Source organism: Miniopterus natalensis, chromosome 1, assembly GCF_054644295.1.
Source record: "Miniopterus natalensis isolate mMinNat1 chromosome 1, mMinNat1.hap1, whole genome shotgun sequence".
NCBI classification, from domain to species: domain Eukaryota; kingdom Metazoa; phylum Chordata; class Mammalia; order Chiroptera; family Miniopteridae; genus Miniopterus; species Miniopterus natalensis.
The window spans coordinates 57,233,299-57,247,998 of NC_142081.1; the positions used below are offsets into that span (position 1 = coordinate 57,233,299).

At 39.9% G+C, this 14,700-nt stretch overlaps 1 protein-coding gene across 1 annotated transcript in view; it reads right to left on the reverse strand.

Annotated features, from left to right (window-relative positions):
* Positions 1 to 1,667: 1,667 nt before the first annotated feature.
* WDR76 (WD repeat domain 76) overlaps positions 1,668 to 14,700 on the reverse strand; it is a 36,873-nt gene continuing 23,840 nt past the window's right edge. Inside the window, exons 10-13 of the mRNA XM_016211465.2 lie at positions 13,829 to 14,046; positions 12,685 to 12,837; positions 10,541 to 10,594; positions 1,668 to 2,196 (exon numbers count right to left, since the gene is read on the reverse strand). Of these exons, the coding sequence (XP_016066951.2) occupies positions 1,941 to 2,196; positions 10,541 to 10,594; positions 12,685 to 12,837; positions 13,829 to 14,046 (681 nt within the window). The 3' untranslated portion in view covers positions 1,668 to 1,940. The remainder of the gene's footprint in view (positions 2,197 to 10,540; positions 10,595 to 12,684; positions 12,838 to 13,828; positions 14,047 to 14,700) is intronic.

Genomic DNA, 14,700 nt, shown 5'->3' on the forward strand with positions numbered 1-14,700 from the left:
AAAAGCTTCTGCATCAACAAAACAAAAAGGTGACCAACCAAATGGAAGGACATATTTGCAAACAATACCTCTGATAAGGGGCTAATATCCAAAATATATAAAGAACTCATACAACTCAACATCAAAAAACAAACAATCCAATTTAAAAATGGGCAGAGGCCCTGCCCATTTGGCTGAGTTGGCTGAAGCAACACCAAAAGATTGCAAGTTCAATTCCTAGTTGTGGCACATATGGAAGGCAACCAATCAACGTTTCTCTCTCACTCTATGTTTCTCACTCTCACCTCCCTTCCTCTCTCTCTAAAAATCAGTAAAACATATTCTCAGGTGAGGATTTAAAAAAAAAATGGACAGAGGACCTGAATAGGCAATTTTCTAAGGAAGACATACACATGGCCAACAGATATATGAAAAGATGCTCAATATCACCAGTTATAAGGGAAATGCAAATCCAAACCACAATGAAATACCACCTCACACCTGTCAGAATGGCTATTATCAATAAGACAAGAACTAACAGTATTGGAAAAAACATGAAAAGGGAACCCTCACACATGCTGGTGGGTATGTAAATTAGTGTAGCCACTAAGAAAAAGAGTAGGAAGATTCCTCAAAAAGTTAAGAATAGAACTACCATAAGACCCAGCAATCCCCTTTTGGTATTTACCCAAAAAATTTGAAAACAATTATTTGTAAGGATATATGTACCCCTATGTTCACTGCAGCATTATTAACAAAAGCCAAGACATGGAAACAACCTAAATGTCCTTCGACAGATGATTAGAGAAAGAAGATGTGGCACATATGGCATAAGTACTGTGGAATACTGTTCAGCCATAAAAAACATGAGATCCTGCTATTTGCAACAACATGGATGAATCTTGAGAGTATGATGCAAAGTGAAATAAGTCAAAAGGAAAGGGACAAGAAACATATGATTTCACTCATATATGGGATATAAAACCAAAATCAACAAACAGCTTGGCTGGAATGGCTCAGTTGGTTGAGCATCGTCCTATGCACTGAAGGGTTACTACAGTTCCCGAGCAAGGCACATACCTCGGTTGCAGGTTCGATCCCCAGTTGAGGCACATGTGGAGGGTAGCCAATCAATGTTTCTCTCTCATATCGATGTTTCTCTCTCTTTCTCCCCCCCCCTTCCTCTAAGCATGTCCTCGAATGAGGCTTTAAAAAAAAAGCAACAATCAATCAAAAAACCTCATATATACAGACAACAGAATGGTGGTTACCAGAGAAGAGGGGTTGGGGAAGGACAAAGAAAGTAAAGGGGGTCAGCCCTAGCTAGTTTGGCCCAGTGGTTAGAGTGTTGGCCCGTGGACTAAAGGGTTTTGGGTTCGATTCCCGTCAAGGGCACATACCTCAGTTACAGGCTCAATCCCCAGCCCTGGTTGGGGTGCATGTGGGAGGGAACCAATCAATGTGTGTCTCTCCCCCCCCCTTCCACTCTCTCTGAAAAGCAATGGAAAATATATACTCTGGTGAGGACTAAAAAAAGTAAAGGGGGTCAATATATGGTGATGGAAGACTAGACTTCAGATGGTGGACACACAATAGGGTATACAGATGTGGTAGTATAAAAATATATGCCTTAAATTTACATAATATTATTAACCAATGTCACCCCAATAAATTTTTTAAAAGCCATATCATCAGACCATAAAAACTTTTAATACTAATCATTCAAAGCTTTATAACTGATAATGTTACAACTTCTCAACATACTGCCTGATTAAAGTGCTGAAGGCATCACAGCCTCCCTCAAATTTCTTCCCCATCCTGTAGAAATAATCTCCAAGGCTCCTCCCTCACTAAAAGTACATTCTGTTCCTAGTTCCTATTAACAAAGCAATTAATATTTGCTAAATAGACACTAATTAATTTGAACAAATTGGTATTGCTAAACCAAAAACCCAACTTTCTTAATTCATAAAAACATGTATCTTCCCACTGGAATTACCTCCAGCCAAAATATACCGAGTGGGGTGCATAGCATTGATGGAACACACAGAGACAAGGCATTCTCCACCAAGAAAAGAATGCACCCTCTTTCCAGTCTCATGGAAGATTTCCACCTGTCTTGGATAGGCCATGCTGCCAACAATAACACAGTCTTCTTGTTTAGGGTCCCACACAGCTTGGAACCTGGTCAGCCATCGCCCAGTAATGGTGTTGTGCCTAGTGAAAAAAACAATTTTTTAAAAGATAGTGTTAAATAACTCAAGGTAGCAATGGACAGAGAGTAGAGATAGCACTGCTCCTAAATGCTGGTTTTCTCTGCCAAGTTTCTTCTCTTTAAGTTACTAAATTACCATCAACCTAATCCCATCCTTCCTACAAGACTAAAACTCAGGAAACAGACAATGTCTTCTGCATTTCTGAATCTTGAGTGCTGAGTACAGTGGTTTGTTCTCAGTGGATGGTCACTGTCTATTGAAATGGCATCTTTTTTGTTCACTATTTCCTAGCTCAACAGATATTCCTCCTTTTTTTAGCACATACACATAGAAGGAGCACTAGAAGTATATAATCTGGTTATCACTTTTTTAACAAGAGCTATTTCCTTATTTGGAGTCCCCAAATAACCAAAACCTCAAATCATTTGATATTCTATACATCTCTAAAATAAAAAATACATTTGAGGCTCAAAGAAAAAAACCACAAGGGATATCAGAAATGTCAGCAGAAAAGTGAAAATGAAAACACAACATACCAAAATTTATGGGATACTGTGAAAGCAATACTAATAGGGAAATTTATAGCAGTAAACCCTTACATTAAAAAGATCTCAAAATCAACTTAACTCCACCTCAAGGAACAGAAAAAGGAAAAATAAAGAAAAACCTTACTACACAACACACCTCAAGAAAAAAAATAAACTAAACCAAAAGTTAGCAAAAGGAAGGAAATAATAAAGATTAGAGCAGAGATAAATGAAATAGAGAATTTAAAACAATATAAAAAACTAAGAGTTTGTTTTTCAAAAGAGACCAACAAAACTGAGAAACCCTTAGCTAGATTAAGAAAAAAATGCAAATAACTAAAACCAGAAATGAAAGAAGGAACATTACAACTAATGTCACAGAAATAAAAAGGATTGTAAGAGAATACTATGAACAATTATATGCCAACAAGTTTGATAACACAGAAGAAATGGATAAGTTCCCAGAAATACACAATTTACCAAGACTGAATCGTGAAGAAATAAAAAATCTAAATAGACCTACAACTAGTAAGGGGATTAGAACAGTTATCAAACACCTCCCAAGTGACTAGAGTAGAGGGGAACATAAGAAAAGCCCAGCCATGGCTGGGTGGTTCGGTTGGTTGGAACATCATCCAGTACATCAGAAGTTGCGGTTTGATTCCCAGTCAGGGCACATACCTAGGGTATGAGTTTGGTCCTCAGTCGGGGCTCATACAGGAGGCAACCAATCAGTGTTTCTCTCTCACATCAGTGTTCCTCTCAAAAAAAAACTCCAGGACCAGATGACTTCACTAGAGAATTATAACAAACATCTAAAGAAGAATTAACACCAGGGCTCTTCAAACTCTTTCAAAGAACTGAAGAGGAGAGAACACTTCCAAACTCATTCTATGAGGTCATCCCTACACCTTGATACCAAACCCAGATAAGGATTCTACAAGAAAACTAAAAACTAATATCCTTGATGAATACTGATGCAGAAGTCCTCAACAAAATACTAGCAAACCAAATTCAACAGCACATTAAAGTATGCATCATGACCAAGTTGGATTTATACCTGGAAAGCAAGGATAGTTCAACATATAAAAATCAATGTACTGCCCTGGCCAGTATGGTTCAGTGGTTAGAGCATCAGCCCTCGGAATGAAGGGTCCTAGGTTCAATTCTGGCCAAGGGCACGTACCTGGGTTGTAGGCTCAATCCCTAGCCCCAGTCGGGGCATGAACAGGAGGCAACCAATCAATGTGTTTCTGTCACATCAATGTTTTTCTCTCTCTTTCTGTCTCTCTTTCTCCCCCCCCCCCCACTCTCTCTGAAAAGCAATGGGGGGGAATATCCTCGGGTGAGGATTAAAAAAAAAAAAAAAATCAATGTACTATACCACATATTAAATGTATAAAGGACAAAAACCATATGATCATCTCAATTGATACAGAAAAATTATTTAACAAAATTCAGTACCCTTTCATGATAAAAACACTCAACAAACTAGGAATATAAGGAAACTATCTCAACATAATAAAGACCATATATGAAAAGTCCACAGCTAATGTCATACTCAACAATGGAAAACTGAAGGCTTTACCTCTAAGATCAGGAAAATGGCAAGGATGCCCACTCTCGCGGCTTCTATTCAACCAAGTACTGGAAATCTGGTAAAACTAGAAAACTGGGTGGAACTAGAGACATTGACCTGCCTAACTTATGGGTCATTCACAACTTCACAGGTAACATGAAGTGTCCTGCACCTGAAGTGTCACCATTAAACCAATAAGCATTTGATAACGGGGACACATTCAGGGCAGTCACATGATAGTCAATTAGACAAGAAGGAGAAATAAAAGTTGGAAAGGAAAAGGTAAAATTATCTCTGTTTGCATGACATTATCTTATATGTAGAAAATCTTAAAGATTCCGAACACACACAAAAAAACTTAAAAGCTGCAGGATACAAAATCAACAGTTGCATTTCTACACACAAAAAACAGTTGCATTTCTACACACTACCAATGACCAACCTCTAACAAAATCCCAATGGCATGTTTTGCAGCAATAAAAACCAAGGATCCTAAAATTAACACGGCATCTCAAGGGATCATGAATAGCCAAAACAATCTTAAAAAAGAATAAAGTTGGTGGTCTCAAATGTACTGATTTCAAAACATACTAAAAAGCAACAGTAATCAAGACAGTGTGGTACTGGCAGAAATACAGACCAATGTAAAAGAACAGGAAGCCCAGAAACAAACCCTCGTGTATATGGTCAAATGATCAAGAGTGCTAAGACCAAACAATGAGGAAAGGGCAGTCTCTTCAACAAATTCTGTTGGGAATACTGGACATCTATGTGCAAAAGGATGAAGTTACACAGTAAAAATGAACTCAAAATGGATTAAAGACCTAAACGTAACACCTTAAACTATAAATATGTGTTGTTGTTGTTTTCATTGATTTTAGAGAGAAAGGGAAAGAGAGAGAAAAGGACGGGGGTGAGAGAAAGGGAAAGAGAGAAAAGGAGGGGGGGAGAGAAAAGGAGGGGGGAGAGAAAAAAATTGATGAAAAACATTGATTGGACATTGATTGGCTACCTCCTACATGTCCCCTACTAAGGATGGAGCCCACAACCTGGGCATGTGCCCTGACAGGGAATTTAACCTGCAACCTCTTGGTGCATAGAATGACACTCACACAACTGACCAACACTGGCCGGGCAACACCTTCAACTATAATACCTCTAGAAGAAAACAGGAGAAAAGCTTCAGGCATTGGATTTGGCAATGATTTCTTGTATATGACACGAAAAGCACAGGCAATAAAAGCAAAAATAGGACTACATCAAACTTTAAAATTCTGTGCATTGAAGAAAACAACCAACAAAGTGAAAAGGCAACCTACAAAATGACAGAAATGTTTGCAAATCATGTATTTGATAAGTGGTTAAAATATAAAATATGTAAGGAATTCCTACAATTCAACAACAACAAAAATGGCTCATTTCAGAAATGGCCAAAGACTTGAACAGACAATTCTTCAAAGAAGATATACAAATGGCCAACAAGCATATGAAAAGATCTGCAACATCAATAATCACTAAAGAAATGAAAATCAAAACCACAATGATATTACCTCACACCCATTAGGATAATCACAAACAAAAAAAAGAGAAAACAAGTGTTGATGAATATATAGAAATTAGAACCCTGTTATACTCTTGGTGGGAATGTAAAATGATGTGGCCACTAATGGAAAAACAATATGGAGGTTCCTAAAAAGTTAAAACTAGAATTACCATATGATCCATTAAAATCCCCCTTCTGTTATCTATCCAAAATACTTCAAAGTAGGATTTTGAAGAGATATTTGCACACCCATGTTCACTGCAGCATTTTTCATAACAGCCAACAGGTAGAACTAACCCAAATGCCTAATAACAGATGAATAAAGAAAATGAGGCATAGATATACATGAAATATTATACAGACTTAAAAAGAGGAGGAGATACTGTCACATGCTAGAACATGGGTGATCTTCGAGGACATGATGCTAAGTAAAATAAGCCAGTCACAGTACGACAAATACCATATGATTCTACTCATATAAAATATCTAGAGGTCAAAATCATAGAAATAGAAATTAGAAAAATGGTTGTCCAGGTCTGAGGGAGAGGGAAGAAAGAATTAACGTTTAATGCGCACAGAAGTTTCAGTTTTGCAAAATGAAAAAGTTCTAGAGCTCTGGCCGGTGTTGCTCAGTGGTTAGAGCATTGGCCCGTGTACAGAAGGGTTGCTGTCTGACTTGCAGTCAAGGTTGCAGGTTTGATCCCGCCCTTCGTACAGGCGTGTGCAGAGGCAACCAATCTATGTGTCTCTCTCTCCTTGGTGTTTCTCTCTCTCTTTCTCTCTCCCCTTCCCCCCCCTTCTACTCTCTCTAAAAAAATGGAGCCTGGCCGGCATGGCTCAGCAGTTGAACATCTCCCTATGATACAGATCATGGTTAGATTCCAGGTCAGGGCAAATGCTCGAGTTGTGGGCTTGATCCCCAGCGGGGAGCATGCAGGAGACAGCCAATCAATGACTCTCTCTTATAATTGATGTTTCTATCTCTCTCTCCTTCTCCTTCCTCTCTCTGATATCAATATATATCTCTATAGAAAATCAATGGGAAAAAATCCTCAGTTGAGGATTAACAAAAAAACAACAAACAAACAAACAAAAGTTCTAGAAACCTGTTGTACAACAGTGGAAATATACCTAACATTATTGAACTGTACACTGAAAATGGTTAAGGTGGTGAATTTAATGTTATGTGTTCACAACCACAACAAAAAATAAATTAAAATTTAAAAAGTACATCTAGGGCTCTTTACATCTCTCCAAAGCAAAAAGAAAAGTACTGCCCTTTTATTCTCTATACCTTATTACCATTAACAACCCTTTCTTATTGAAGAAGTATGCACTACAAAGAACCATATTTCCCACTGCCACTCAATGGCATTATCTTTAATGAAAATTTGTACTGACCCCAGTATCATCACCTTAGATAAATGTTTTAAAAATACAAATTAGAAACTAATAAACTAGAATAAAGTTTGAAAATGGAAATGAGAAATTTATGAAAAGTAAAACAAGTATACTTAAATATAGCCTCTATAGCTATAAAACTCATAAAGCAACAATCAACATGTATTGCTCAACCTGTCCCCAACTTCACAAACACTGATAAAGTGAGAAGTCTAGGAAAAAGGCATTGAGTAAAGTTTGGTGTAAAAAACATACATTAAAAGTAGCAGATGTGAGAAAACAAGATGGCGCCGTAAGTAACAGCTGCACCCGCCGCCTCCCGCAAACACATCAAAATTACAACTAAAATACAGAACCACCATCACTCAGAACCTCCTGAAATCTGGCTGAACAGAAGCCCCACAACCAGGGAACTGAAGAAGCACCGAGACTGGTAGGAGGGGCGGAGACACGAGTGGATCGGGACTGAATCGGAGATGTGCTGCAGGCCCACACCCAGTGCCACAGTTTAAACCGGGGAGGGACATCTCTGCAGTAGACGTTTCCCTGAGGAGTGAGGGGGTCCCAGCCGCACAGCAGGCCCCCAGACCAGGCCTCCAGGACTGGGAAGAGACGTCCGCACAACTCCGGGCAGTGAAACCAGCGGGGACTGCGGCTGAGGGTCAAGGAAGCTGCGGGAGTCCCAGGCATTCCTCTTAAAGGGCCCGCGCACGGACTCACTCAGACGCGCTCGCTCTGAGCCCCAGCACCGGGCAGCAGCTTGAAAGGAACCTGAGACATTTGGAGAGGAACTAACCTGCCCGAAATTGGGGTGACAGGTAGAGGGACGGCTTTCTCCCAGGCAGAAGAGCTAGCAGAGGCCACTGCTCCTTTGGCGAGTCCTCCTTGCACACAGCCGGCAGGCAGGCGACATATCTGAATCGCCAGCACCTGACTCACACCTTTGGTCCCGCCCTGGTGATTCCCGAAGGCCTCGCCCCTCCCCACCTGCAAGCTCATCAAAGCCATTTCCAGTGGCTTTTCTATGCAAGTTGCCTCTAGAGCCTCATGCTTAGGACTTTCCTAAAATCTCTCAAACAAGCAGCAGCGGGCCCCATACAGCTTGATAAGTGAAAATAGCGGCAGCCTGCATTGGCTCATAGCTTGGCCTCTCCTGGACACCACCAAGCTCACCACAAGTAGCAGCCAAATACGGTCTGCTGTGTAGCTCATGCTGGGTGGCCCTGGGCAAGGCACTGGTACAGGCTGACTTTGCACCTCTCCAGGGGCGCCAGAGACAGTGCACCTGGTGGTCAGACTCAACCACGCTGGATTACAACCCTACCACATCCACAAGTGACACTCAAGGGGCGCACTTGGTAAACACCAAAGCTCCACTGAAGTAAATCCTGTTCCATAGGGCTTCTCCAGCACAGCAGCTCTTTGGCTGTAGTTGCAGCTGGTCCTCACAGCTGATTGGCCTGAGGGTCAATTCCTCCCAGGGACACCAACAGCAACCAAGGCACAGCTACAACAGGACAGTGCACACAGCCCACACAGGGGAGCACCTAGAAGGCCCAGATCAGGTGACTGGGGAGGCTCAGCCACTGGACCCTACAGGACACTTACTACACAAAGCCACTCTACAAATTCCAGGAGACATAGCAGCTCTACCTAATACATAGAAACAAACACTTGGAAGCAGCCAAAATGTGGAGGCAAAGAAACATGTCACAAAGGAAAGAACAGAAGAAATCTCTAGAAGAGGAACTAAATGAAATAGATCCAAGCAAGCTAACAGATACAGAGTTCAGAATTTTGTTTATAAGGATGTTTAAGCAGACTATTAGGGAAATAACTGAGAAAATCAATAACATAATAAAGTACCAATTTGAAATGAAGGCGACAGGAACTGAAATGAAGAATAATCTACATGGAATCAACAGTAGAGTAGAGGACGCTGAGAATCAAATCAGCAATTTGGAACATGAGGAAACAAAAAATAACCAACCAGAAGAGCAAGAAGAAAAAAGAATCCAGAAATATGAAGATAGTATCAGGATCCTCTGGGACAACTTCAAGAGGCCCAACATTCATATTATTGGGGTGCCAGAAGGGGAAGAAAGAGACCTAGAAACTGAAAACCTACTTGAAAAAATAATTACAGAAAACTTCCCCTATCTGGGGAAAGAAATCGACTTACAAATCCAGGAAGCACAGAGGGTCCCAAACAAAAGGAACCCAAAGAGGCCCACACCAAGACACATCATCATTAAAATGCCAAAGGTTAAATACAAAAAGAGAATCTTAAAAGTAGCAAGAGAAAAACAGTTAATTACCTACAAGGGAGCACCCATATGACTGTCAGCTGGTTTCTCAACAGAAACTTTACAGGCCAGGAGGGAGTGGCAAGAAATATTCAAAGTGATGAAAAACATGGAACTACAACCAAGATTGCTCTACCCAGCAAAGCTATCATTTAGAATTGAAGGTCAAATAAAGAGCTTCACAGATAAGAAAAAGCTAAAGGAGTTCATCACCACCAGACCAGCACTACAAGAAAAGTTGAAGGGTCTTCTTTAAGAAGAAGCTAATGAACAAAAGAATCTGACTAACTAAATAGATCTAGCGACATTGAAGCATGCAACAGATGATCATATTTCAGAGGGAAGAGGGGTGGAGGATGGGAAGAGATTAACCAAAGAAGTTATATGCATATATGTATAAGCCATGAAAACAGTTAATAACGGGGTGAAGGCCTGGGGAGGGGGTGGGAGCGAAGTGGAGGGCGTCAATTGGGGGGGGGGGGGAATGGGACACCTGTAATACTCTCAACAGTAAAGATAAATTAAAAAAAAAAAAAAAAATGGGGGGGGGAAAAAGTAGCAGATGTAAAAAGAGGGTAACCAAAGAAATAAAGTGGAAGGGTGGGGAAACACTCTAAGCTCAGAACAAAGAGGCATAAACAGAGCTTCAGCTAGCCTCATTAACAGGTGAGTGCCTGGTCTTCTTTAATAATATAACATGAATAATGCAGGTTGGAATAAAGTCATTCACCTTAACCAAAAATAACCACTCAGCTTCAGAGAACAGCTACTGACTAAAAGAGACTGAACCTCTTTATAAACACAAGGAACCTAGAAGCAAGAACCCCTTCTGGATAGGAGAAGAGCTAGCAACCTGGGACACTCAACACAACATAACACAAAAATAAGACCTATTACATCTCTTTGACAATCAGGTGTCTAATGTACGTACTCCAACAAATAGCTCATAGTAATCTAGGGTCTACGTTATTTGGCATCTGGAAACCTACCTGATGGTGGTGAGGAGAGGAATCTGAGAGGATATACAGCTGCTGTCAAAGATTCTGCGAAATAAAGAATAATAAAGTAACACTTTTAGTTTCTTGCAAATTTTCTGAAATAACATCAGTGTGTTTAATAACATTTTCATTGGTTCATGACATGAAATGATTGTTATTTAAAAATATACAGAATCAGGCCTGGCCGGTGTGGCTCAGCAGTTGAGCATCGACCTATGATCCAGGCGATCGTGGTTCAATTCCTGGTCAGAGCACATGCCCAGGTTGCAGGCTCAATCCCCAGTAGGGGGCATGCAGGAGGCAGCCAACCAATGACTTTCTCTCATCATTGATGCCTCTATTTCTCCCTTGCCCTCTCCCTCTCTCTGAGATCAATAGACATATTAAAAAAAAAACTTTAAAGAAAATAATAGCCCAGCCGGGCGTGGCTCAGCGGTTAAGCATCGACCTAGGATCCAGGCGATCAGGGTTCGATTCCCGGTCAGGGCACATGCCCAGGTTGTGGGCTGCAGCCGATCAATGACTCTCTCATCATTGATGTTTCTAGCTCTCTCTCTCCCTCTCCTTTCCTCTCTCTGAAATCAATAAAGATACATTTAAACAATAATAATAATAACAGATGAAATACATAGAATCAGGATCTAATAAACCTCAGCTAATATATTTAATGAAAGTTATAAGGAATATTGTAAAATGTAGTCCTTATTGTGTATTGTAGAAATAATTTATAAAAACACTATTACTCCAAACTTAAAGTGCACATTCTAAAGTAATAATCTGGATTCTAAAATTATATTCAGATCCAAAGTAATATAGGTCATACATAAGGGATGTGGTCTAAAAACGCACAAATAACCTAAAAGTACATGCATGTATTAAGAGCAAGTTCCCCAATGAGACTCATCAGTTGAGAGCCTGGTAGCATCATTTCCAGGTGCTGGCGAGACTAAGATCCAACCACTGGGAGGAGTTCTTGTGGAGCAGCTAGAGGAGTCCAGAAGGCTCCACCAGGTATGCTGGCAGAAAGAAGCAAACCATATCACCACCACCTTCCCCTTCTCCTTGTACCTAGCTATTCCAGTGCAATTTCTTGGCACTAGAGCTTATTGCCTAATTAGATTACTAGAAAGCCAAATCCCTAACGGCTAATGTAAGGAGAGTAAACTCTACAGTGCAAATGAAAAGGAATGGGACAAACAGCTCTTAAGACAAAGGATAGTGCATGGGTGGAAAGGGAACACTGAGCTGCCACTGCCTAGTGAATAAATCTCTTAAATGTACCACCTGGTAATGCTCACAGACTGCTAGAAATTAACTGGACACCTTCTACACACTGCAGACCAAGCTCTTCTGTTTAGATGGGTCTAAACAGAAATTAGGTGCCTTTCTAGAGCCTGGCTCACAGTATATATTCAACAGATCCTAGGTGAATGAATTCCAAAATACTTAAGCTAAAACTCTTATAAACTAAGAAAGCTTGCAATGTTACGCAAAATCAGGGACTCGAGAAGAGACCAAAATCATTTTCCTTTGTGGTTGCATTAATATTCTCCACATCTTTTTTTATTGGCATTATTTTCTATTTTAGTTCAACTGTTTTATATTACATTTTTAAATCCACTTTTAGGAAGGAGCTATAGAAAGGTACCAAAGCTGAAACCATAAAACTATGTCTACTAGTTTGTATAGAAGCCCAATTTTTGCTCTTTCCTGCCTACCCATGGCCTGGGACTCAGCAACTTCCATTCAGCACTTCACTTACATAGAATAAAACCTACCATCCCCAAGGTAAGAGCTTCTCCCTGTGCTAAAATTACTTCCCTTTCAAGATATCACAAGGCTGCTTTCATTGTGATTTCTGGGATTGTTCAGTGCCAAAAGAAAAGCCCAACATTGATTCCCCTTCCTTGTCAATCTCAAGGAAATTTGCAGACACAAAAACTGCTAAAGAAAAAAAAAGTGCTGAAGAGCCATCAAATATGGGTCAACGATCTTTAGGAACCTAGATATAGCTATAAAACAATAACACTAGTGATTAAACAGGGAACAGCAGTAAAAAAAAGCTACTGGTTTATTGACACAGTAGCTAGACGCTTTAGATTCCTTAACAACATATTTCTGTCCTCCCAACTTACCTCAGCTTACAATCAGCACATGTGGTCACTACTCTGTTACCAGTATGAGGTGAAAAATAAGCAGAAGCTATGCTCTTTGTGTGTTCAGTCAAAGAAATCAAAGGCTGGCTTCCCTTGGGATTCAGGTGCCTTGCATCATAAATATGAACATCTCTATAATGGAAGGAATAATTCTGTGTTACCACAGTACATGTAATAAGCCTCTAGAATAGTGTTAAACATAAATTAGACACTCAAATGCTCACTACACTGAAGAACAGTTAAGAGAGAACCCTCTAATCTTCTGCATTAATTTTACAAACACTAGTTAAAATTAAAAATATCAGAAAAATCCTAAAACTATAGCATACCGATGTAACCAGTGGGTATAGAGAGAAAAGCCTAGTTGGTTTTCCAGTCTCTCCAAGAAAAAAATTAACACAGACCAACAAGTTATAGGTCATATATAACCTTTTTTTTTTTACAAGTTTTCTTCTCAAAAGACTAGAAGTAAATGCATTTGATGTTAAAGAAAACAAAAATGTGTACTTGTTTCAATACTTTATTTAATGCAAAAGAATCTCTCATTTTTTAAAAAATCACACTCGGCCCTGGCCAGTATAGCTCAATTGGTTGGGCACTGTCCCATGCACTGGGAGGTTGCTGGTTCAATTTCCAGTCAAGGGCACATGCCCAGGTTTCGGGCTCAATTCCTGGTGGGGGTCGTGCAGGAGGTAGCAGCTTGATGTTGTGCTCTCACATCAATGTTTCTTTCTCTTTCTTTCTCCCTTCCTCTCTCTCAAGAAATCAGTAAACTATTCTTTAAAAAGAAAAATCACACTCAAAAAAACTCTGTGTAGAAAGGAAAATTATTCAGCTGTGGGTATCACAAAAGTCAAATGTCTTTAACAACCAAACTGAAATATTATTCCTAACATTAAAAGGCCTAAATCATAGACCTGGCCAGTGTGGTTGGTTGAAGTATTCTCCCATGCACCAAAAGATCACTCATTCTATTCCTGTTAAGGGCACATACCCAGGTTTCACTCTCATATGTTTCTATCTCTCCCTCCCTCTCTCTCTAAAATCAATAAAAGCATGTCCCCAAGTGAGGATTTAAAAAAAAAAAAAGGGCCTAAATCATAAAATTTTATGAAGAACATACCTCAATCCTGCAGTTATGAAATACTGTCTATGCACTGGGTGGACATGAATAGTTCTTATTTTTTTCAAAGAAGAATTGATAAATTTCTCATAAGAAGTTCCAGGTGTCCGTCTATCCACCAATGACATACTTCCATCCCAGTGTCCTACTATTAAAGTAGAGGCATCTTCTGCCAAGAAGTCAAAGGAGGAAAAGCTACTTCTCTCGTTTCTGTATACCTAAGGATATAAGTAGCAAACACCTTTACATAACTCTTCCTTTAAAGAAAGCCAATGCATAAATTCCTTGATGAAAAAGTTATGAAACACTTTACCCAAATAACCTCATTTATCCCCACAGGAAGCACAGGGCAAAATGATTATCCCCGTTTACAGAGATGGAAACTAAGGCACTGATCAGCTGTGAGACTCACCTAAATCAAATGGTACATCCACACATATTAGGGCTGCATCCCAAAATCTCCTAAATCCAATAAACCTCAATCGCAGATCTACTCTGTGAAACTTACTAGGAAATAGACTGAATCTGAATTCTACCCAATTGAAATACTTTAATAAACCAAGTAACTTTGCCAATAAAGTCCAAGATATATGGCTGAATGGCTCACCTATTTTGATGGAAGTGTAAAGATATTTAATGCTCATACCAAATATCACTAAGATATATATAAGGATGCCTACTGCAAGACTGCTTACAAGAGCAGCAAGAGACAATCTAGCCCCAACTGGGTGGCTCGGTTGGAGCTTTGTCCTGTACACCAAAAAGTCTCAGGTTCGATTCCTCATCAGGGCACAAACATAGGTTGCAGGTTTGATCCCCAGTTGTGTGCATATGGTATGCCACGCGATTGATGTCTCTCTCTCAAATCGATG